This window comes from Rana temporaria, chromosome 3, assembly GCF_905171775.1.
Source record: "Rana temporaria chromosome 3, aRanTem1.1, whole genome shotgun sequence".
NCBI lineage: Eukaryota > Metazoa > Chordata > Amphibia > Anura > Ranidae > Rana > Rana temporaria.
This window is the reverse complement of record NC_053491.1, coordinates 14,205,489-14,230,653: the sequence shown is the minus strand read 5'-3', so window position 1 is coordinate 14,230,653 and position 25,165 is coordinate 14,205,489. Positions and strand designations below refer to the sequence as shown.

Sequence of the window (25,165 nt, the reverse complement as noted above, 5' to 3'; positions counted from 1 at the left end):
CCCCTGGTGGTTAACCCCTTCCCTGCCAGTGTCATTTACACAGTAAGCAATGCATTTTTATAGCACTGATCGCTGTATAAATGTGAATGGTCCCAAAAGAGTGTGAAAAGTGTCCGATGTGTCCGCCGCAGTCACGACACAAAACGCTGATCGCCGCCATTACTAATAAATGCAATTTTTTTTACCAAAAATATGTAGAAGAATACGTATCGGCCTAAACCGAGGAAGAAATTTGTTTATATATTTTTGGGATATTTATTATAGCAAATCATTTTTTTAAATTGTCGCTGGTTTTTTGTTTATAGGGCAAAAAGTAAAAACCGCAGAGGTGATCAAATACCACCAAAAGAAAGCTCTATTTGTGGGGAAAAAAGGACGTAAATCTTGTTTGGGAGCCATGTCGCACGACCGCGCAATTGTCAGTTAAAGCGACGCAGTGCCGAATCGCAAAAAGGGGATAAATTCTTCCAGGGCTTAAGTGGTTAAGTGGCCCCCTTGATGTTTAACCCCTTCTCTGCCAGTGCTATCAGTACAGTATAGGGCTGGGGGAAAAAAAAAATGTTTTAATCTTAAATCGAGTTGGGAGGTCAAATCGATTCAGATTTTGACCAAATCAATTTTTTTTTTCCCATAGGCCCGGCGCTCCGCGGACTAGGCCGAAGCAGCGACCTCGCCTAAAAAAAAAAATGCTGCCCGCAGCTCGCCGCGATCTTGGGAAAAGGCCTTGCGGCCTATTCCCAGGATCGCGGCGAGCTGCATTTTTTAGGCGAGGCCGCCGCTTCAGCCTAGTCCGCGCCCCTTTTCCCAGGATTGCGGCGGACTGGGCCGAAGCCGCGGCTTCGCCTAAAAACTCCTGCCCGCAGCTCCTTAGGACCGGTGATCTGCCGTGCTGGTTCCAGGTATCACGGAAGTTCCAGCGCATGCGCGAACTGAGGCGCAGAGATGGTTCTAGCCATCGGGAAAGTTCCGTCAAGCACTGCGCAGGTGCAAACTTGCTGACGGAAATTCCAGACCGAAGGACACCCCTCCTCTCAGTTGTCATGGCAAACACTGTCCCCAATGTAAAGTTCCCCCTCACTTCCTGTCTTGTAGACCCAACAGGAAGTGTGGGGTGGGGGAGAAATCACTCCATAGCGATGGAACGCCCCATCAGTTCTCATAGTAACCAGTGTCCCCAATGGTACATTTCCCCTCACTTCCTGCTTTAATGACAACATAGATTTAACTTGGTCTCCACTTGCTGTTTTAACGAAAGAATACAAAGGGGGGGGGGGGAGACAATAACAAACACCTGACTGAGGCTCCGATCCTCCTCTATAGAAATGTTCCCGTACAGGGGAGGCCCGGCGCCATGACACCGCCACACACCCAGCCTGGGGCACACAGGGGGCCACGGAGGCCGATCAGGGCGGGGATCCCTCCCCCCCTGTGATCCGCTGAGGCCCCGGCCGGATCCATTGTGAGAAGATTCTCCCTCCCCCCAACCTCCGGTGTCCTGTACACACCCGGGCTCCTCCACCCCACACAGCCCTCACCTAGCATGGAGAAGCGGGCGGGGGAAGAGGCCGGGCCCGGCTCCTATTCTCTATTCTCCCCGGTTATGACTTGGCTCCTCTCCGGCCCCCGGTGCCGCTGCTGCTTCTGGAGATCTCACTTCCGCTTCCGGGAGAATGACGGCCGCCGGGCGGGGAAGCTGAGGACCCCTGCTGGCTGGAGGCGGCATTACAACCTGCGCGCACTATTCCCCCTATTACTCTATAATCCTGCATTCCTTATTATTATTATTATTATTATTATTATTATTATTATTATTATTATTATTATTATTTCATATTAGAGTGTAAGCTCCTATGATCAGGGCCCTCCTAACCCATTTGTATCGTAACTGTTCTGTCCCTCTTTATATTGTAAAGTGCTGTGCACAATGATCTTGCTATATAAATCCTGAATAATAATAATAAACAGGAAAAACAATAATAACAATATTTTTTATTGTATAATAATTTATATAAATGTATCAAATATAATATCACATAAATTCTATATTATATTTTATATATTAGTTTGTATTATATTATATTAATACTCCATTATATTATATAATACAAATTATAGTATAATATAATATAAAAAATAGAATATGTTGTATTTATTTTATTATTACTGTATTATATATTACATTATTAACCACTTCCCGCCCGGCCTATGGCCGATTTACGTCCGGGAAGTGGTTTTGAAATCCTGACTGGACGTCCATGGAGGTCCTGCAAGTTTTCATGCCGTGCGCGCCCGTGGGGGGGTGCGCAGCGCGGCGACCGGTGATGCGGGGTGTCAGTCTGACACCCTGCATCTCCGATCTCGGTAAAGAGCCTCCGGCGGAGACTCTTTACCACGTGATCAGCCGTGTCGAATCACGGCTGATCACGATGTAAAACAGGAAGAGCCGTTGATCGGCTCTTCCTCACTCGCGTCTGACAGACGCGAGTAGAGGAGAGCCGATCGGCGGCTCTCCTGACAGGGGGTGTTCGCGCTGATTGTTTGTCAGCGCAGCGCCCCCTCGGATCGCCACACTGGACCACCAGGGAAGGGCAAATAAAAATAAAAAAAGCATTGAAAAAAGAAAAAAGTCTTAAAAAAAATAAAAAGCTTTAAAAAAAAAAAAGATGCCAATCAGTGCCCACAAATGGGCACTGACTGGCAACATGGGTAGATCAGTGCTGCCCCACAATGTCCATCAGTGCCACCCCAAGTGTCCATCAGTGCCACCCCACAGTGTCCATCAGTGCCACCCCACAGTGCCCATCCATGCCCAGTGCCCACCTATCAGTGCCCATCTGTGCCACCCATAAGTATCCATCAGTGCCACCCATAAGTGCCGCCCATGAGTGCCCATCTGTGCCGCCTATGATTGCCCAGTGCGGCCCATGAGTGCCCATCTGTGCCGCCTATGAGTGCCCATCAGTGCCGCCCATGAGTGCCCATCAGTGCCACCCATGAGTGCCCATCAGTGCCGCCTATGTGTGCCCATCAGTGCCGCCTATGTGTGCCCATCAGTGCCGCATACCAGCGCCGCCAATCAGTGCCACCTCATCTGTGCCCATCAGTACTACCTCATCGATGTCCATCAGTGCCATCTCATCGGTGCCCATCAGTGCCGCCATATCAGTGCCCGTAATTGAAAGAGAAAACTTACTTATTTACAAAAAAATGAACAGAAAAAAATAAAAACGTAATTTTTTTTCAAAATTTTCAGTCTTTTTTTAGTTGTTGCGCAAAAAAAAAAAAATCGCAGAGGTGATCAAATACCACCAAAAGAAAGCTCTATTTTTTGGAGAAACAGGACGCCAATTTTGTTTGGGAGCCACGTCGCACCACCGCGCAATTGTCATTCAAAGTGCGACAGCGCTGAAAGCTGAAAATTGGCTTGGGAAAGGGCCCGCAAGAACTCAACACCATTCGAGCTCGTTCGCATGAAGGTGTTGAGTCCTTGCTAGGGCGAGCCTAGACAGCCACCAAGGGACCCCAGAAGACCAGGTTCGCAAAAACGAGTTGCACAGCGGAGGTAAGTATAACATGTTTGTTATTTAACCACTTGTCAACCGCACGCCGTCAAATGACGGCGGGCGGAAGACTCCATTGTTCTGACAGGACGTCATATGACATCCTGTCATTTAAAGCCGCTGGGGTCGCGCCGCCCGTCGCGTTACTGGGAACACAATGCACGTACCCGGCGGCCGCGATGGCCGCCGGGCACCCGCGATTGCCCAGTAACTGAGCAAGGACATGGAGCTCTGTGTGTAAACACCGAGATCCACGTCCTGTCAGGGAGAGAGGAGACCGATGGTGTGTCTCTTGTACATAGGGACACAGATCGGTCACCTCCCCCAGTCAGTCCCCTCCCCCTACAGTTAGAACACTCACTAGGCTACACATTTAACCCCTTCCCCGCCCCCTAGTGGTTAACCCCTTCCCTGCCAGTCACATTTATACAGTAATCAATGCATATTTATAGCACTGTTCGCTGTATAAATGTGAATGGTCCCAAAAATGTGTCAAAAGTGTCCGATGTGTCCGCTATAATGTCGCAGTCCCGAAAAAAAAAACGCAGATCGCCGCCATTCCTAGTAAAAAAAATAAAATCATAATTATGTCCCCTATTTCGTAGGCAAAATAACTTTTGCGCAAACCAGTCACTATACGGTTATTGCAATTTTTTTTTTTTACCAAAAATATGTAGAAGAATACGTAAACTGAGATAAAACATTTTTTTTTTTTTAAAAATTGGATATTTATTATAGCAAAAAGTAAAAAATATTGTGTTTTTTTTTCAAAATTTACGCTCTTTTTTTGTTTATAGCCCAAAAAATAAAAAACGCAGAGGCAATCAAATACCACCAAAAGAAATCTCTATTTGTGGGGAAAAAGGACGTCAATTTTGTTTGGGAGCCACGTCGCACGACCGCGCAATTGTCAGTTAAAGCGACGCAGTGTCGGAAGCTAAAATTTCGTCTGGGCAGGAAGGGGGTGTATGTGCCCAGTAGGCAAGTGGTTAAAATATATATATTTTTTTTTAACTTTACAGATCCTTTAATGCATCCTATGCATTAAGGTTAAGGTAAGGTGTCCGGCCCCCCCCCCCCCCCCCGTTTTACTTAACTGAGCCCTGAATTTCCATGGGCACCTCCCCGGGGTCCTCTTCTCCACGGGTTCCCGGCTCTTGATTGAAAAGATTGATAGCAGCGCAGCCATTGGCTCCCACTGCTGTCAATCAAATCCAATGATGCCGGCATCGGGGGCCGAGTCTGGCATTTGGCATTGGACGACGAATGCGCCGCCTCGGGAGAGTGCTTCCCAGAGGGGGTTATCTAATGCGGGGAGGAGCCGCCGTTGGACCCCAGAACAAGTGGATCGTGGCCACTCTGTGCAAAATGAACTGCACAGTGGAGGCAAGTATGATATGTTAGTTATTTTTTTTTTTTTTAAACAAACCTTTAGTGTCACTTTAAATATAATACAAGTTATAATATAAAAAAAAAGAGAATATATTATATATTATTTTATAAAGAAAATGATCAAATATAATATCAATTATAGAGTATATTGTATTATGTTTTATAGCAGGGGTTGACAAATTTGCTTGGAATCTAGGAGCCAGCTAAAAAAGTTAGGAGCCAGAAAACGCGCCCCGTCCCGACGAGCTTGCGCGCAGAAGCGAACACATACGTGAGCAGCGCCCGCATATGTAAACGGTGTTCAAACCACACATGTGAGGTATCGCCGCGATTGGTAGAGCGAGAGCAATAATTCTAGTACGAGACCTCCTCTGTAACTCAAAACATGCAACCTGTAGATTTTTTTAAACAACGCCTATGAAGATTTTAAAGGGTAAAAGTTTGTCGGCATTCCACGAGCGGACGTAATTTTGAAGCGTGACATGTTGGGTATCAATTTACTCGGCGTAACATTATCTTTCATAATATAAAAAAAAAATGGGGATAACTTTACTGTTGTCTTATTTTTTAATTAAAAAAGTGTAATTTTTTCCCAAAAAAGTGCGCTTGTAAGACCGCTGCGCAAATACGGCGTGACAGAAAGTATTGCAACGATCGCCATTTTATTCTCTAGGGTGTTAGGATAAAAAATATATATAATGTTTGGGGGTTCTAATTAGAGGGAAGAAGATGGCAGTGAAAATAGTGAAAAATTACATTAGAATTGCTGTTTAACTTGTAATGCTTAACTTGTAATACCAACGGCCACAACCAGATGGCGCCAGCTCACACATCTGGTGGTAATAACTTGTAATACCAACGGCCACCACCAGATGGCGCCAGCTCACACATCTGGTGGTAATAACTTGTAATACCAATGGCTCACCACCAGATGGCGCCAGCTCACAAGCCAAGTCGCCAGGACCCTATTTCTAGTCGCCATGGCGACCTGGCGACCGAGATTTGTTGAGCCCTGTTTTATATTATGTTATTTATTATATTATTTCCTATTTTTTTTCTATTTTACATTATATGATAACATTTAAATATATTACAAACTACAGTATATTATAATATAAAATAAATTATAGATTATTATGGATTCGATTTTTTCATTATGTTCTATTTTTTATATATTATTTTACATTGTTTCATATCTCATATTTTATTTTATATTATGATATATAATCAGTGGTCTCCATACTGTGGCCCTTTCCTTGTTTTTATCGGGCCCTTGCTGCGCTATTCCGTTTACAGATACCAATGATGTCTTGGGAGGACCGATGAGGGGAGTACCTGTGTTGGGAGGACTGATGATGAGAATACCTGTGTTGGGAGGACTGATGATGAGAATACCTGTGTTGGGAGGACTGATGATGAGAATACCTGTGTTGGGAGGACTGATGATGGGAATACCTGTGTTGGGAGGACTGATGATGGGAATACCTGTGTTGGGAGGACTGATGATGGGAATACCTGTGTTGGGAGGACTGATGATGATGGGAATACCTGTGTTGGGAGGACTGATGATGGGAATACCTGTGTTGGGAGGACTGATGATGGGAATACCTGTGTTGGGAGGACTGATGATGAGAATACCTGTGTTGGGAGGACTGATGATGATGGGAATACCTGTGTTGGGAGGACTGATGATGGGAATACCTGTGTTGGGAGGACTGATGATGATGGGAATACCTGTGTTGGGAGGACTGATGATGGGAATACCTGTGTTGGGAGGACTGATGATGGGAATACCTGTGTTGGGAGGACTGATGATGGGAATACCTGTGTTGGGAGGACTGATGATGAGAATACCTGTGTTGGGAGGACTGATGATGATGGGAATACCTGTGTTGGGAGGACTGATGATGGGAATACCTGTGTTGGGAGGACTGATGATGAGAATACCTGTGTTGGGAGGACTGATGATGATGGGAATACCTGTGTTGGGAGGACTGATGATGGGAATACCTGTGTTGGGAGGACTGATGATGGGAATACCTGTGTTGGGAGGACTGATGATGAGAATACCTGTGTTGGGAGGACTGATGATGATGGGACTGATGATAGGAATACCTGTGTTGGGAGGACTGATGATGAGAATACCTGTGTTGGGAGGACTGATGATGAGAATACCTGTGTTGGGAGGACTGATGATGGGAATACCTGTGTTGGGAGGACTGATGATGGGAATACCTGTGTTGGGAGGACTGATGATGGGAATACCTGTGTTGGGAGGACTGATGATGATGGGAATACCTGTGTTGGGAGGACTGATGATGGGAATACCTGTGTTGGGAGGACTGATGATGGGAATACCTGTGTTGGGAGGACTGATGATGAGAATACCTGTGTTGGGAGGACTGATGATGATGGGAATACCTGTGTTGGGAGGACTGATGATGGGAATACCTGTGTTGGGAGGACTGATGATGGGAATACCTGTGTTGGGAGGACTGATGATGAGAATACCTGTGTTGGGAGGACTGATGATGGGAATACCTGTGTTGGGAGGACTGATGATGGGAATACCTGTGTTGGGAGGACTGATGATGGGAATACCTGTGTTGGGAGGACTGATGATGTTGAGAATACCTGTGTTGGGAGGACTGATGATGAGAATACCTGTGTTGGGAGGACTGATGATAGGAATACCTGTGTTGGGAGGACTGATGATGGGAATACCTGTGTTGGGAGGACTGATGATGTTGAGAATACCTGTGTTGGGAGGACTGATGATGATGGGAATACCTGTGTTGGGAGGACTGATGATGGGAATACCTGTGTTGGGAGGACTGATGATGTTGAGAATACCTGTGTTGGGAGGACTGATGATGAGAATACCTGTGTTGGGAGGACTGATGATGATGGGAATACCTGTGTTGGGAGGACTGATGATGGGAATACCTGTGTTGGGAGGACTGATGATGATGGGAATACCTGTGTTGGGAGGACTGATGATGGGAATACCTGTGTTGGGAGGACTGATGATGGGAATACCTGTGTTGGGAGGACTGATGATGGGAATACCTGTGTTGGGAGGACTGATGATGAGAATACCTGTGTTGGGAGGACTGATGATGATGGGAATACCTGTGTTGGGAGGACTGATGATGGGAATACCTGTGTTGGGAGGACTGATGATGAGAATACCTGTGTTGGGAGGACTGATGATGATGGGAATACCTGTGTTGGGAGGACTGATGATGGGAATACCTGTGTTGGGAGGACTGATGATGGGAATACCTGTGTTGGGAGGACTGATGATGAGAATACCTGTGTTGGGAGGACTGATGATGATGGGACTGATGATAGGAATACCTGTGTTGGGAGGACTGATGATGAGAATACCTGTGTTGGGAGGACTGATGATGAGAATACCTGTGTTGGGAGGACTGATGATGGGAATACCTGTGTTGGGAGGACTGATGATGGGAATACCTGTGTTGGGAGGACTGATGGTGGGAATACCTGTGTTGGGAGGACTGATGATGGGAGTACCTGTGTTGGGAGGACTGATGATGGGAGTACCTGTGTTGGGAGGACTAATGATGAGAATACCTGTGTTGGGAGGACTGATGATGAGAATACCTGTGTTGGGAGGACTGATGATGGGAATACCTGTGTTGGGAGGACTGATGGTGGGAATACCTGTGTTGGGAGGACTGATGATGAGAATACCTGTGTTGGGAGGACTAATGATGAGAATACCTGTGTTGGGAGGACTGATGATGGGAATACCTGTGTTGGGAGGACTGATGATGGGAATACCTGTGTTGGGAGGACTGATGATGGAATACCTGTGTTGGGAGGACTGATGATGAGAATACCTGTGTTGGGAGGACTGATGATGAGAATACCTGTGTTGGGAGGACTGATGATGAGAATACCTGTGTTGGGAGGACTGATGATGGGAATACCTGTGTTGGGAGGACTGATGATGGGAATACCTGTGTTGGGAGGACTGATGATGAGAATACCTGTGTTGGGAGGACTGATGATGAGAATACCTGTGTTGGGAGGACTGATGATGAGAATAGCTGTGTTGGGAGGACTGATGATGAGAATACCTGTGTTGGGAGGACTGATGATGGGAATACCTGTGTTGGGAGGACTGATTGTGGGAATACCTGTGTTGGGAGGACTGATGATGATGGGAATACCTGTGTTGGGAGGACTGATGATGGGAATACCTGTGTTGGGAGGACTGATGATGAGAATACCTGTGTTGGGAGGACTGATGATGAGAATACCTGTGTTGGGAGGACTGATGATGGGAATACCTGTGTTGGGAGGACTGATGATGAGAATACCTGTGTTGGGAGGACTGATGATGGGAATACCTGTGTTGGGAGGACTGATGATGGGAATACCTGTGTTGGGAGGACTGATGATGGGAATACCTGTGTTGGGAGTACTGATGATGGGAATACCTGTGTTGGGAGGACTGATGATGAGAATACCTGTGTTGGGAGGACTGATGATGGGAATACCTGTGTTGGGAGGACTGATGATGAGAATACCTGTGTTGGGAGGACTGATGATGATGGGAGTACCTGTGTTGGGTGGACTGATGATGAGAATACCTGTGTTGGGAGGACTGATGATGAGAATACCTGTGTTGGGAGGACTGATGATGAGAATACCTGTGTTGGGAGGACTGATGATGGGAATACCTGTGTTGGGAGGACTGATGATGAGAATACCTGTGTTGGGAGGACTGATGAATGGAGCTTTTCTCAGCATTGCCCCGGATCAGGGCGTGGTCCCCGGTGATGATGTAATGAGGATCGGTCAGGGTGTCACTTCCATTCCCGGGGACGGGAGATTCACAATATCTCTCCGGTGGTGACTCTGGACGCGGATTGGTGTTTGCTGAAAATCGCTTCTCCTCTGCCCAGGGAACCAAGTACTGGTGTCTTTCCCTCAGTCAAGATGGCCGCCCCGGGGTCATGTCATGCCCTAACTCATCATGGCGGACGGAAGTGACTGCTTTGCCCTTATGTGGGACGGACGGCTGAACTTCCCCCCGCCCGCCTCCAGGTGGTGCAGTGACAGCTCGGCCGGTGTGTGTCGGTCGGTGAGCGGAAAGATGAGTCTCACTCCTCCGGTGTTCTGGGCGCAGCGGCACAAGGAGATCTTCCTGAGGGTGGAGCTCAGCGATGTGCAGGTACCGGGGGGGAGGGGATCTATATATACAATGAGGGGGTACAGAGTGTGACCCTCCCCCATCACCACCTGAGTGCAATACATGAGGAGAGGAGAAAGATGGAAGGGCAGAGGTGGGCGGAGCTGGAGATAGAGGTGAAGGTGCAGAGATGGAGATGCAGGTGTAAGGATGGAGCTGTAGATGAAAGTGGAGGCGCAGGGAAGTAGGTGTGGAGATGGATGTAGATGGAAGTGTAGGGGTATGGAAGTGGGGGGTGTGTAGAGAGGTGTAGATGGGAGTAGGGGTGCGCGGAGACGGAAGTAGGGGTGCGCGAAGAGGTGTAGACGGAAGTAGGGGTGCGTGGAGAGGTGTAGATGGAAGAAGGGGTGCGTGGAGAGGTGTAGATGGAAGTAGGGGTGCGTGGAGAGGTGTAGACGGAAGTAGGGGTGCGTGGAGAGGTGTAGCTGGAAGTAGGGGTGCGTGGAGAGGTGTAGATGGAAGTAGGGGTGCGTGGAGAGGTGTAGACGGAAGTAGGGGTGCGTGGAGAGGTGTAGATGGAAGTAGGGGTGCGTGGAGAGGTGTAGATGGAAGTAGGGGTGCGCGAAGAGGTGTAGACGGAAGAAGGGGTGCGTGGAGAGGTGTAGATGGAAGAAGGGGTGTGTGGAGAGGTGTAGAGGGAAGAAGGGGTGCGTGGAGAGGTGTAGATGGAAGAAGGGGGTGCGTGGAGAGGTGTAGATGGAAGAAGGGGTGCGTGGAGAGGTGTAGATGGAAGTAGGGGTGCGTGGAGAGGTGTAGATGGAAGTAGGGGTGCGTGGAGAGGTGTAGATGGAAGTAGGGGTGCGTGGAGAGGTGTAGATGGAAGAAGGGGTGCGTGGAGAGGTGTAGCTGGAAGTAGGGGTGCGTGGAGAGGTGTAGACGGAAGTAGGGGTGCGTGGAGAGGTGTAGCTGGAAGTAGGGGTGCGTGGAGAGGTGTAGAGGGAAGTAGGGGTGCGTGGAGAGGTGTAGATGGAAGTAGGGGTGCGTGGAGAGGTGTAGATGGAAGTAGGGGTGCGTGGAGAGGTGTAGATGGAAGTAGGGGTGCGTGGAGAGGTGTAGACGGAAGTAGGGGTGCGTGGAGAGGTGTAGACGGAAGTAGGGGTGCGTGGAGAGGTAGTAGACGGAAGTAGGGGTGCGTGGAGAGGTGTAGACGGAAGTAGGGGTGCGTGGAGAGGTGTAGACGGAAGTAGGGGTGCGTGGAGAGGTGTAGACGGAAGTAGGGGTGCGTGGAGAGGTGTAGATGGAAGTAGGGGTGCGGGGAGAGGTGTAGACGGAAGTAGGGGTGCGGGAAGAGGTGTAGACGGAAGTAGGGGTGCGGGAAGAGGTGTAGACGGAAGTAGGGGTGCGGGGAGAGGTGTAGACGGAAGTAGGGGTGCGTGGAGAGGTGCAGACGGAAGTAGGGGTGCGTGGAGAGGTGCAGATGGAAGTAGGGGTGCGGGGAGAGGTGCAGATGGAAGTAGGGGTGCGGGGAGAGGTGTAGACGGAAGTAGGGGTGCGTGGAGAGGTGCAGACGGAAGTAGGGGTGCGGGGAGAGGTGCAGACGGAAGTAGGGGTGCGGGGAGAGGTGCAGACGGAAGTAGGGGTGCGGGGAGAGGTGCAGACGGAAGTAGGGGTGCGGGGAGAGGTGTAGGGGTGCGGGGAGAGGTGCAGACGGAAGTAGGGGTGCGGGGAGAGGTGCAGACGGAAGTAGGGGTGCGGGGAGAGGTGCAGACGGAAGTAGGGGTGCGGGGAGAGGTGTAGACGGAAGTAGGGGTGCGGGGAGAGGTGTAGATGGAAGTAGGGGTGCGGGGAGAGGTGTAGACGGAAGTAGGGGTGCGGGGAGAGGTGTAGACGGAAGTAGGGGTGCGGGGAGAGGTGTAGCTGGAAGTAGGGGTGCGCGGAGAGGTGTAGACGGAAGTAGGGGGTGCGGGGAGAGGTGTAGACGGAAGTAGGGGTGCGGGGAGAGGTGTAGACGGAAGTAGGGGTGCGGGGAGAGGTGTAGATGGAAGTAGGGGTGCGGGGAGAGGTGTAGACGGAAGTAGGGGTGCGGGGAGAGGTGTAGATGGAAGTAGGGGTGCGGGGAGAGGTGTAGACGGAAGTAGGGGTGCGGGGAGAGGTGTAGATGGAAGTAGGGGTGCGTGGAGAGGTGTAGCTGGAAGTAGGGGTGCGGGGAGAGGTGTAGCTGGAAGTAGGGGTGCGGGGAGAGGTGTAGCTGGAAGTAGGGGGTGCGGGGAGAGGTGTAGACGGAAGTAGGGGTGCGGGGAGAGGTGTAGACGGAAGTAGGGGTGCGGGGAGAGGTGTAGCTGGAAGTAGGGGTGCGGGGAGAGGTGTAGCTGGAAGTAGGGGTGCGGGGAGAGGTGTAGATGGAAGTAGGGGTGCGGGGAGAGGTGTAGACGGAAGTAGGGGTGCGGGGAGAGGTGTAGATGGAAGTAGGGGTGCGTGGAGAGGTGTAGCTGGAAGTAGGGGTGCGGGGAGAGGTGTAGCTGGAAGTAGGGGTGCGGGGAGAGGTGTAGCTGGAAGTAGGGGTGCGTGGAGAGGTGTAGACGGAAGTAGGGGTGTGTCCTCGGTGCTCCCGGGTTGTGTGGAATGTTTCTATTAAATGATGACGTGTCATCCGATGCAAATTTCACCTCTATTTGCAAACTTATCAGTCCTCCTATCTTCTCCTTTTGTTGTACAAGCAGCAGATATGACTCAGTACATACCGGAATATTCAGGGTTAGGATTGGGGTGTGTGGAGATGGAAGTGGAGGGGTTCCCCTCCTCCTTTTTCTCCCCCCCCTTTTTCTTCCCCCCCTCCTCCTTTTTCTTCCCCCCCCCCCCTCCTCCTTTTTCTTCCCCCCTCCTCCTTTTTCTTCCCCCTCCTCCTTTTTCTTCCCCCCTCCTCCTTTTTCTTCCCCCCCCCTCCTCCTCCTTTTTCTTCCCCCCCCCCTCCTCCTTTTTTTTCTCCCCCCCTCCTCCTCCTCTGTTTTTTCCCCCCCCTCCTCCTCCTCTGTTTTTTCCCCCCCCCCCCCCTCCTCCTCCTTTTTCTTCCCCCCCCTCTTCCTTTTTCTTCCCCCCCCCTCGTCCTTTTCTTCCCCCCCTCTCGTCCTTTTTCTTCCCCCCCTCTCGTCCTTTTTTCTTCCCCCCCCTCGTCCTTTTTCTTCCCCCCCCTCGTCCTTTTTCTTCCCCCCCTCGTCCTTTTTCTTCCCCCCCTCGTCCTTTTTCTTCCCCCCCTCGTCCTTTTTCTTCCCCCCCTCGTCCTTTTTCTTCCCCCCCCCCCTCGTCCTTTTTCTTCCCCCCCCTCGTCCTTTTTCTTCCCCCCCCCCCCTCGTCCTTTTTCTTCCCCCCCCCCCCTCGTCCTTTTTCTTCCCCCCCCCCCTCGTCCTTTTTCTCCCCCCCCTCGTCCTTTTTCTTCCCCCCCCCTCGTCCTTTTTCTTCCCCCCCCCCCCCGTCCTTTTTCTTCCCCCCCCCCTCGTCCTTTTTCTTCCCCCCCCCCCTCGTCCTTTTTCTTCCCCCCCCCCCTCGTCCTTTTTCTTCCCCCCCTCGTCCTTTTTCTTCCCCCCCCCCTCGTCCTTTTCTTCCCCCCCCCCCTCGTCCTTTTTCTTCCCCCCCCCCCCTCGTCCTTTTTCTTCCCCCCCCCCCTCGTCCTTTTCCTTCCCCCCCCCCTCGTCCTTTTTCTTCCCCCCCTCGTCCTTTTTCTTCCCCCCCCCCCCCCTCGGCCTTTTTCTCCCCCCCCCCCCCCCCGGCCTTTTTCTTCCCCCCCCCCTCGGCCTTTTTCTTCCCCCCCCCCCCTCGGCCTTTTTCTTCCCCCCCCCCCTCGGCCTTTTTCTTCCCCCCCCCTCGTCCTTTTTCTTCCCCCCCCCCCTCGTCCTTTTTCTTCCCCCCCCCCCTCGTCCTTTTTCTTCCCCCCCCCCTCGTCCTTTTTCTTCCCCCCCCTCGTCCTTTTTCTCCCCCCCCCCTTCCTTTTTCTTCCCCCCCCCATCCTTTTTCTTCCCCCCCCTTTCCTTTTTCTTCCCCCCCCCTTTCCTTTTTCTTCCCCCCCCCCTCCCATTCCTTTCCTTTTTCTCCCCCCCCCATTCCTTTTTCTTCCCCCCCCTTTCCTTTTTCTTCCCCCCCCCCTTTCCTTTTTCTTCCCCCCCCCCTCGTCCTTTTTCTTCCCCCCCCCCCTCGTCCTTTTTCTTCCCCCCCTCGTCCTTTTTCTTCCCCCCCCCCCCCTCGTCCTTTTTCTTCCCCCCCCCCCCCCCTCGTCCTTTTTCTTCCCCCCCTTTCCTTTTTCTTTCCCCCCCCCCTCGTCCTTTCCCCCCCCCCCTCGTCCTTTTTCTTCCCCCCCCCCTCGTCCTTTTTCTTCCCCCCCCCCTCGTCCTTTTTCTTCCCCCCCCCCCTCGTCCTTTTTCTTCCCCCCCCCCCCCCTCGTCCTTTTTCTTCCCCCCCCCCCCCTCGTCCTTTTTCTTCCCCCCCCTCGTCCTTTTTCTTCCCCCCCCCCCTCGTCCTTTTTCTTCCCCCCCCCCCCTCGTCCTTTTTCTTCCCCCCCCCTCGTCCTTTTTCTTCCCCCCCCCCCTCGTCCTTTTTCTTCCCCCCCCCCTCGTCCTTTTTCTCCCCCCCCCCGTCCTTTTTCTTCCCCCTCCCCCCCCGTCCTTTTTCTTCCCCCCCCCTCGTCCTTTTTCTTCCCCCCCTCGTCCTTTTTCTTCCCCCCCCCTCGTCCTTTTCCTTCCCCCCCCCTCGTCCTTTTCCTTCCCCCCCCCCTCGTCCTTTTCCTTCCCCCCCCCCCTCCTCCTTTTTCTCCCCCCCCCCCCCCTCCTTTTTCTCCCCCCCCCCCTCGTCCTTTTTCTTCCCCCCCCCCTCGTCCTTTTTCTTCCCCCCCCCCCCTCGTCCTTTTTCTTCCCCCCCCCCCCTCGTCCTTTTTCTTCCCCCCCCCCTCGTCCTTTTTCTTCCCCCCCCCCTCGTCCTTTTTCTTCCCCCCCCCCCCTCGTCCTTTTTCTTCCCCCCCCCCCCTCGTCCTTTTCTTCCCCCCCCCCCCCCGCCCTTTTTCTCCCCCCCCCCCCTCGTCCTTTTTCTTCCCCCCCCCCCCTCGTCCTTTTTCTTCCCCCCCCCCCTCGTCCTTTTTCTTCCCCCCCCCCTCGTCCTTTTTCTTCCCCCCCCCCCCCGTCCTTTTTCTTCCCCCCCCCCCCCCCCCTCGTCCTTTTTCTTCCCCCCCCCCCCCTCGTCCTTTTTCTCCCCCCCCCCCTCGTCCTTTTTCTCCCCCCCCCCCTCGTCCTTTTTCTCCCCCCCCCCCTCGGCCTTTTTCTTCCCCCCCCCCTCGGCCTTTTTCTTCCCCCCCCCCTCGGCCTTTTTCTTCCCCCCCCCCGTCCTTTTTCTTCCCCCCCCCCGTCCTTTTTCTTCCCCCCCCCCCTCGTCCTTTTTCTTCCCCCCCCCCTCGTCCTTTTTCTTCCCCCCCCCCCTCGTCCTTTTTCTTCCCCCCCCCTCCTCCTTTTTCTTCCCCCCCCCCCCCCTTCCTTTTTCTTCCCCCCCCCCCCCCCTTTTTTTTCCCCCCCCCCCTTTCCTTTTTCTTCCCCCCCCCCCTTTCCTTTTTCTTTCCCCCCCCCTTTCCTTTTTCTTCCCCCCCCCCCCTCGTCCTCTTTCTTCCCCCCCCCCTCGTCCTTTTTCTTCCCCCCCCCCCCCTCGTCCTTTTTCTTCCCCCCCTCGTCCTTTTTCTTCCCCCCCTCGTCCTTTTTCTTCCCCCCCTCGTCCTTTTTCTTCCCCCCCACCTCGTCCTTTCCCCCCCCCCCTCGTCCTTTTTCTTCCCCCCCCCCCCTCGTCCTTTTTCTTCCCCCCCCCTCGTCCTTTTTCTTCCCCCCCCCCCCTCGTCCTTTTTCTTCCCCCCCCCCCTCGTCCTTTTTCTTCCCCCCCCTTTCCTTTTTCTTCCCCCCCCTCGTCCTTTTTCTTCCCCCCCCCATCCTTTTTCTTCCCCCCCCCCCCCCCCTCGTCCTTTTTCTTCCCCCCCCCCCCCTCGTCCTTTTTCTTCCCCCCCCCCCTCGTCCTTTTTCTTCCCCCCCCCCCGTCCTTTTCTTCCCCCCCCCCTCGTCCTTTTCTTCCCCCCCCTCGTCCTTTTTCTCCCCCCCCCCCCGTCCTTTTTCTTCCCCCCCCCCCCCCGTCCTTTTTCTTCCCCCCCCCCGTCCTTTTTCTTCCCCCCCCCCCCCTCGTCCTTTTTCTTCCCCCCCCCCCCTCCTCCTTTTTCTTCCCCCCCCCTCGTCCTTTTTCTTCCCCCCCCCCTCGTCCTTTTTCTTCCCCCCCCCCCCTCGTCCTTTTTATTTCCCCCCCCCTCGTCCTTTTTATTTCCCCCCCCCTCGTCCTTTTTCTTCCCCCCCCCTCGTCCTTTTTCTTCCCCCCCCCCCCCCCCTCTTTTCTTCCCCCCCCCCCCCCCCTTTTTTTTTCTTTCCCCCCCCCCCCCTCGTCCTTTTTTTTCTTCCCCCCCCCTCGTCCTTTTTCTTCCCCCCCCCCTCGTCCTTTTTCTTCCCCCCCCCCCTCGTCCTTTTTCTTCCCCCCCCCCCTCGTCCTTTTTCTTCCCCCCCCCCCTCGTCCTTTTTCTTCCCCCCCCCCCTCGTCCTTTTTCTTCCCCCCCCCTCGTCCTTTTTCTTCCCCCCCCCCCTCGTCCTTTTTCTTCCCCCCCCCCTCCTTTTACTTCCCCTCCTCCTCCTTTTTACTTCCCCTCCCCCTCCCCCTCCTCCTCCTCCTCCTTTTTCTTCCTCCCTCCTTTTTCTTCCTCCTCCTCCTCCTCCTCCTCCTCCTCCTCCTCCTCCTCCTCCTCCTCCTCCTCCTCCTCCTCCTCCTCCTTTTTCTTCCTCCTCCTCCTTTTTCCTCCTCCTCCTCCTCCTCCTCCTCCTCCTCCTCCTCCTCCTCCTCCTCCTCCTCCTCCTCCTCCTCCTCCTCCTCTTCTTCCCCCCCCTCGTCCTTTTTCTCCCCCCCCCCCCGTCCTTTTTCTTCCCCTCCCCCCCGTCCTTTTTCTTCCCCCCCCTCGTCCTTTTTCTTCCCCCCCCCCCCCTCGTCCTTTTTCTTCCCCCCCCCCCCTCGTCCTCCTCCTCCTCTTCCTCCTCTTCCTCCTCCTCCTCCTCCTCCTCCTCCTCCTCCTCCTCCTCCTCCTCCTCCTCCTCCTCCTCCTCTTCCTCCTCCTCCTCCTCCTCCTCCTCCTCCTCCTCCTCCTCCTCCTCTTCCTCCTCCTCCTCCTCCTCCTTTTTCTTCCTCCTCCTCCTCCTCCTTTTTCTTCTTCCTCCTCCTCCTCCTCCTCCTCCTCCTCCTCCTTTTTCTTCCTCCTCCTCCTCCTCCTTTTTCTTCCTCCTCCTCCTCCTCCTCCTCCTTTTTCTTCCTCCTCCTCCTCCTCCTCCTTTTTCTTCCTCCTCCTCCTCCTCCTCCTCCTTTTTCTTCCTCCTCCTCCTCCTCCTCCTCCTTTTTCTTCCTCCTCCTCCTCCTCCTCCTCCTCCTCCTCCTCCTTTTTCTTCCTCCTCCTCCTCCTCCTTTTTCTTCCTCCTCTTCCTCTTCCTCTTCCTCTTCCTCTTCCTCTTCCTCTTCCTCTTCCTCTTCCTCTTCCTCCTCCTCCTCCTCTTCCTCCTCCTTTTTCTTCCTCCTCCTCCTCTTCCTCTTCCTCTTCCTCCTCCTCCTCCTCCTCCTCCTTTTTCTTCCTCCTCCTCCTCCTTTTTCTTCCTCCTCCTCCTCCTTTTTCTTCCTCCTCCTCATCCTCATCATCCTCATCCTTTTTCTTCTCCTCCTCCTCCTCCTTTTTCTTCCCCTCCTCCTCCTTTTTCTTCCCCTCCTCCTCCTCCTCCTTTTTCTTCCCCTCCTCCTCCTCCTCCTCCTCCTCCTCCTCCTCCTCCTCCTCCTCCTTTTTCTTCCCCTCCTCCTCCTCCTCCTCTTTCTTCCCCTCCTCCTCCTCCTCCTCCTCCTTTTTCTTCCTCCTCCTCCTCCTCCTTTTTCTTCCTCCTCCTCCTCCTCCTTTTTCTTCCTCCTCCTCCTCCTCCTCCTCCTCCTCCTCCTCCTCCTCCTCCTCCTCCTCCTTTTTCTTCCCCCATCCTTCTCCTCCTCCTTTTTCTTCCCCTCCTCCTCCTCCTCCTCCTCCTTTTTCTTCCCCTCCTTCTCCCCCTCCTCCTCCTCCTTCTTCCCCTCCTCCTCCTCCTCCTTCTTCTCCTCCTCCTCCTCCTCCTCCTCCTCCTCCTCCTCCTCCTCCTCCTCCTCCTTTTTCTTCCCCTCCTCCTCCTTTTTCCTCCTTCACACAGACTGAGCTGACAGGCAGGGAGAGAGGACAGCTGTGGACGACTGAGGCATGTAAACTGACCACAGTATCATGGATCAGCAGCCACGATTACCGTGGTCGGTACACATAAGGGGGGGGCACAGGAAAATGACACAGCACAAGCACTATGTGGCTAAACATGCATTTAAAGGAACAAGATCTTTTTGTTTTTTTATTTAGGGTGGTTTTTTTTGGGGGGGGGGGGGGGGTTTAACCACTTCATTACTTGCCTATTGTCATATGACGTCCTGGGCTTACCGCCAGCCGCGTTGCTTTGGAACCAGGTGCGCGTGCCCAGCGACCGCGTTGTCCACCGGGCACCCGCGATTGCCCGTGAACACAGCAGGACCATGGATTTGTGTGTGAAAACACCCAGATCCCACGTCCTGTCAGGTGAGAGGAGAGCGTTGGTGTTTTCCCAGTACAGAGGAACAACGATTAGTCTCCTCCCCTTGTGAGTCCCCTCCCCCTACAGTTAGAATCGCTCCCTAGGACACACATTTAACCCCTTGATCGCCCCCTAGTGTTAACCCCCCTTCCCTGCCAGTCACATTTATACAGTAATCAGCGCAGTGAAGTAATCGGTGCAGTTTTATAGCAGTGATCGCTGTATAAATGTAAATGGTCCCAAAAATGTGTAAAAAGTGTCCGATGTGTCCGTCGCAATGTCACGGTCACAATAAAAATCGCAGATCGCCACCATTACTAGTAAAAAAAGAAAAAATGCCATAAATCTATCCCCTATTTTGTAGACACTATAACTTTTGCGCAAATCGATCAATATACGCTTATTGCGATATTATATATTTTCTTTTTTACCAAAAATATGTAGAATACAAATTGGCCTAAACCGAGGAAAACATTATTGTTATTATTATTATTTTTTTTTTTCAATTGTGATATTTATTATAGCAAAAAGTAAAAAATATAGTTTTTTTCAAAATTTACGCTCTATTTTTGTTGTTAGCGCAAAAAATAAAAACCGCAGAGGTGATCAAATACCACCAAAAGAAAGCTCTATTTGTGGGTGGAAAAATAATAATTTGGGTACAGTGTTGCATGACCGCGCAATTGTCATTCAAAGTGCGACATCGCTGAAAACGAAAAATTGGTCTGGGCAGGAAGAGGGTGAAAATGCCCGGTAGGGTTGTCCCGATACCACTTTTTTAAGACCGAGTACAAGTACCGATACTTTTTTTCAAGTACTCGCCGATACCGATACTTTTTTTTAATCTCATGTGACAGTGGCACATGTGTCAGTAGGTTTTTTTTTTTATTTTTTTTTAACAATTAGTTTTTTTTTTTACATTTTTTTTTTTTTTTTATAATGCTTTCTTTTTTTTTTTAAGGGGAGGGGGGGGGTGGACCATGTCAGTGTGTTGTTTTTTTTTGTTTTATTTTTTTATTATTTTCTACAGTTTTTTTTTATTCTTCTTTTTTTTTTTTTTTTAGCCCTGTTGAGGGGCTTTGATGAGATATCGGGGGTCTTAACAGACCTTTGACATCTCCCCTTTGAGACAGAGAAAGGGACACAGATTCCCCAGTCCCTTTCTCAGCAGCCTCAGCTGCGCTGAAAATGAATGGAGAGAAGACAGCCGCTTCTCTTCATTCATAAACTGAAACATTGTAAACACAGTTTACGATGTTTCGGTTATGTGAATGGACAGTGATCACTGACTGTCTATTCGAAGCAGTAAGGAGCCGCATTTACCAGCTCCTTCCGCCGCTCTCCATCCTGACAGTTCCAGGGGGTGGAGGAGGAGCACGGAGGGAGAGAGAAACACGGAGGGAGAGAGAAACACGGAGGGGGACACGGAGGGAGAGAGAGAAACACGGAGGGGGACACGGAGGGAGAGAGAAACACCGAGGGGGACACGGAGGGAGAAACACCGAAGGGGGACACGGAGGGAGAGAGAGAGAGAAACACCGAGGGGGACACGGAGGGAGAGAGAAACACTGAGGGGGACACGGAGGGAGAAACACCGAAGGGGGACACGGAGGGAGAGAGAGAAACACCGAGGGGGACACGGAGGGAGAGAGAGAAACACCGAGGGGGACACGGAGGGAGAGAGAGAAACACAGAGGGGGACACGGAGGGAGAGAGAGAAACACGGAGGGGGACACGGAGGGAGAGAGAGAAACACGGAGGGGGACACGGAGGGAGAGAGAGAAACACGGAGGGGGACACGGAGGGAGAGAGAGAAACACGGAGGGGGACACGGAGGGAGAGAGAGAAACACCGAGGGGGACACGGAGGGAGAGAGAAACACGGAGGAGGACACGGAGGGAGAGAGCGACACGGAGGGGGACACGGAGGGAGAGAGCGACACGGAGGGGGACACGGAGGGAGAGAGCGACACGGAGGGGGACACGGAGGGAGAGAGCGACACGGAGGGGGACACGGAGGGAGAGAGCGACACGGAGGGAGAGAGCGACACGGAGGGAGAGAGCGACACGGAGGGAGAGAGCGACACGGAGGGGGACACGGAGGGAGAGAGCGACACGGAGGGGGACACGGAGGGAGAGAGCGACACGGAGGGAGAGAGCGACACGGAGGGGGAGAGCGACACGGAGGGAGAGAGCGACACGGAGGGAGAGAGCGACACGGAGGGAGAGAGCGACACGGAGGGGGACACGGAGGGAGAGAGCGACACGGAGGGGGACACGGAGGGAGAGAGCGACACGGAGGGGGACACGGAGGGAGGGAGCGACACGGAGGGGGACACGGAGGGAGGGAGCGACACGGAGGGGGTCACGGAGGGAGGGAGGGAGCGACACGGAGGGGGACACGGAGGGAGGGAGGGAGCGACACGGAGGGGGACACGGAGGGAGAGAGAGAGACACGGAGGGGGACACGGAGGGAGAGAGAGAGACACGGAGGGGGACACGGAGGGAGCGAGAGAGACACGGAGGGAGAGAGAGAGACACGGAGGGGGACACGGAGGGAGAGAGAGAGACACGGAGGGGGACACGGAGGGAGAGAGAGAGACACGGAGGGGGACACGGAGGGAGAGAGAGAAACACCGAGGGGGACACGGAGGGAGAGAGAGAGAGAGAGAGAAACACCGAGGGGGACACGGAGGGAGAGAGAGAGAAACACGGAGGGGGACACGGAGGGAGAGAGCAACACGGAGGGGGACACGGAGGGAGAGAGAAACACTGAGGGGGACACGGAGAGAGAAGCGGAGAAATTACTTTTAAATCTATACAGCGGTGATCGGTGATTGTAACTTCCCCACGCACTGATCACCACTGACAGTACAAGTATCTGGTGAAGCATCGGGAGCATTTGCCCGGGTACAGGTAGTATCTAGTAGTACTAGTATCGGTATCGGGACAACCCTAATGCCCGGTATTGAAGGGGTTAACGTTGCAAATTATGACGCAGAGGATGAGGAAGGCCAATCCTTTCTATTCAGTCCAAACAATTGATAATCCGAATACTAACCCCAAAAATGCAGTGAGAGAGGTTTCTCTCCATTCATTGCCCGATCATTTTTTTTTTTTTTCAAGTTGTTTTTGGTTAGATGGTGTTCCAAATAGCTCGGTAACCCCCCTCCCCCAACCCATAACACTATGGTCCATGCTGTATCCGGTGAGATATAGGACTATGTACGGTAGACTGATATGATTATTAATATATTTTGTTATATTTTGTCTTTTTCAGAATCCAGAGATCACCATCACAGACAATGTTCTGCATTTCAAAGGTGGGTTCCAAAATGCTCCTGCAAGTTCCTTACATTGTTGTCTCTACCATGAGCAACTCCCTCCCTCCTCCCTCCTCCCTCCTCCTCCTCCCTCCTCCCTCCTCCCTCCTCCTCCCTCCTCCCTCCTCCCTCCTCCCTCCTCCCTCCTCCTCCCTCCTCCCTCCTCCCTCCTCCCTCCTCCTCCCTCCTCCCTCCTCCCTCCCTCCTCCTCTTCCTCTTCCTCCTCCTCTTTCCTCTTTCCTCTTTCCTCTTTCCTCTTTCCTCTTTCCTTCTTCCTTCTTCCTCCTCCCCCCCTCTTCTTCTTCCTCCTCCCCCTCCCCCCTTCCTTCTTTTTTTTTTTTTTTTTTTCTTTCTTTTTTTCTTTCTTTTTTTCTTTTTTTTTTTTTTCCTTTTTTTCCTCCCTCCCTCCCTTCTTTTTCCCTCTCTCCCCCCTCCCTCCCTTCTTTCTCCCTCCCTTCCTTCCTCCCTTCTTTCTCCCTCCCTTCCTTCCTCCCTTCTTTCTCCCTTCTTTCTCCCTCCCTTCCTTCCTCCCTTCTTTCTCCCTCCCTTCCTTCCTCCCTTCTTTCTCCCTCCCTTCCTTCCTCCCTCCCTTTCTCCCTCCCTTTCTCCCTCCCTTCCTTCCTCCCTTCTTTCTCCCTCCCTTCCTTCCTCCCTTCTTTCTCCCTCCCTTCCTTCCTCCCTTCTTTCTCCCTCCCTTCCTTCCTCCCTTCTTTCTCCCTCCCTCCCTTTTCTTTCTCCCTCCCTCCCTTTTCTTTCTCCCTCCCTCCCTTTTCTTTCTCCCTCCCTCCCTTTTCTTTCTCCCTCCCTCCCTTTTCTTTCTTTCTCCCTCCCTTCTTTCTTTCTCCCTCCCTTCTTTCTTTCTCCCTCCCTTCTTTCTTTCTCCCTCCCTCCCTCTCTCCCTCCCTTTCTCCCTCTCTCCCTCCCTTTCTCCCTATCTCCCTCCCTTTCTCCCTCCCTCCCTCCCTTTCTCCCTCCCTCCTTTCTCCCTTTCTCCCTCCCTCCTTTCTCCCTTTCTCCCTCCCTCCTTTCTCCCTTTCTCCCTCCCTCCTTTCTCCCTTTCTCCCTCCCTCCCTCCTTTCTCCCTCCCTCCCTCCTTTCTCCCTTTCTCCCTCCCTCCCTCCTTTCTCCCTCCCTCCCTCCTTTCTCCCTCCTTTCTCCCTCCCTCCCTCCTTTCTCCCTCCCTCCCTCCTTTCTCCCTCCCTCCCTCCTCCTGGTGACTTTAACAAACTTTCAGGTCTCAGGGAACCCCCGCTAATAATTATATCTGCACATCACAGTACATTACCATCAATGACATGGCCGTTGGTAAGATTAATGTCCTCTTACACTGGTGGTCAGTAGCTACTTGTGTTGGTAGTCTGTGGACTAGGGACACCCCACCCTTGTGTTGGTAGTCTGTGGGTCTTATAGACCCCGAATCTCTCCATAAAGAGTACCTGTCACCAGTGGCAGTGCGTTTTATAGAGGGCGCAGGAGCGCTGCCCCCTCTCTCTCCTGCACCGCATTGCATGAATCTGTGTATTGTTGCTGCCGCCCGTCTCTGCACTTTTTCCAGTTCCCTGATATCCTTTTAGAGAACTGGAGCCCAAAACTGAACTGCATATTCCAGATGAGGTCTTACTAATGATTTGTACAGGGGGAGGGGAATTTTATCTCTCTCTCTCTCTGGAGTCCATACCTCTCTTATACAAGAAAGGACTTTGCACTCTTTGGAAATCGCAGCTTGGCATTGCATGTTATTATTGAGCTTATGATCTACCAAAACCCCCAGATCCTTCTCCACTGCGGATCCCTCCCAGTTGTACTCCCCCTAGTATGTATGATTCATATTCTTAGCCCCCAAGTGCAGAACTTTACATTTCTCAACATTAAACCTCATCTTAGTCGCCCAATTAGACGGAGCATTGAGGTGTGCTTGTAAGTTGGAGACATCCTGTAAGGCAGGGCTTGACAAATTTGCTTGGAATCTAGGAGCCAGCTAAAAAAGTAAGGAGCCAGGAACGTGCCCCGTCCCGCCAAGCTCGCGCGCAGAAGCGAACGCATACGCAAGTAGCGCCCGCATACGAAAGCGGTGTTCAAACCACACATGTGAGGTATCGCCGCGATCGGTAGAGCGAGAGCAATAATTTTAGCACTAGACCTCCTCTGTAACTCAAAACATGCAACCTGTAGAATTTTTTTAGGCGTCGCCTATGGAGATTTTAAAGGGTAAAAGTTTGTCGCCATTCCACGAGTGGACACAATTTTGAAGCGTGACATGTTGGGTATCAATTTACTCGGCATAACATTATCTTTCACAAAAAAAAATTGGGCTAACTTTACTTCCCTGCTCTAGGGTGTTAGAATAAAAAATATATTTAATGTTTGGGGGCTCTAATTAGAGGGAAGGAGATGGCAGTGAAAACAGACAGGGGAAGCTCCATTAGCATTGCTGGTTGTCTTGTCATACCAACGGCCACCACAAGATGGCGCCAGATCACAGAAGGAAGCATAGGCCTGCAGAAGGCCGCAAAGCCGCGACCTCAATTACACGATCGTGCAGCAGGGGAGCACAGAGACCTAGGATACCCCAGCTGTGCCGCGCCAGGTCGCTAATTCTAGTCGCAATTGCGACCTGGCCCCCCGGGTTTGTCGAACCCTGCTGTAAGAACGTTATTCCACTGCATAGCTTGGTGTCATCTGCAAAGACAGAAATGTTACTTTTGATCCCAGACCCGATATCATTTATAAATATATTAAAAAGTAAGGGTCCCAACACTGAACCCCGGGGTACACCACTGATCACCTTCGACCATTCAGGTTAAGAATCATTAACCACGACTATCCATCTACACCCTGATAGTTCCAATCCTGTAGACTTTACATCTAGTGTAATTTGGCAGGATTTAAATATATATATTCTTTATTTATTTATTTTTTTCCCCACCCCCTTCAAGCTCTTGGACACGGCGCTAAGGGAGTGAACACGTATGAGTTTTCCTTGGAATTCCTGGAGCCTGTAAAAGCGAAGGTAGGTAGTTCTGTTCTGCTCGGAGACTATGAATGGATTGACACGAGT

At 52.3% G+C, this 25,165-nt stretch overlaps 2 protein-coding genes across 4 annotated transcripts in view; one reads left to right on the top strand and one right to left on the bottom strand.

The window, feature by feature from the left end:
- The window catches only part of DPP8 (dipeptidyl peptidase 8), an 84,305-nt gene extending 74,376 nt beyond the window's left edge, over positions 1-9,929 (bottom strand). For 2 of the 3 annotated variants that reach the window (XM_040342279.1, XM_040342280.1), the window contains exon 1: positions 9,698-9,929. In XM_040342279.1, coding sequence (XP_040198213.1) covers positions 9,698-9,737 — 40 coding nt within the window. In that variant the 5' untranslated portion in view covers positions 9,738-9,929. Of the gene's footprint in view, positions 1-1,535; positions 1,677-9,697 lie in introns of those variants that run through there. The other variant, XM_040342281.1, reaches the window with a different exon arrangement.
- Positions 9,930-9,948: 19 nt separating this feature from the next.
- Positions 9,949-25,165, top strand: part of HACD3 (3-hydroxyacyl-CoA dehydratase 3) — a 50,054-nt gene continuing 34,837 nt past the window's right edge. Inside the window, exons 1-3 of the mRNA XM_040342282.1 lie at positions 9,949-10,161; positions 22,065-22,107; positions 25,044-25,117. Coding sequence (XP_040198216.1) covers positions 9,964-10,161; positions 22,065-22,107; positions 25,044-25,117 — 315 coding nt within the window. The 5' untranslated portion in view covers positions 9,949-9,963. The remainder of the gene's footprint in view (positions 10,162-22,064; positions 22,108-25,043; positions 25,118-25,165) is intronic.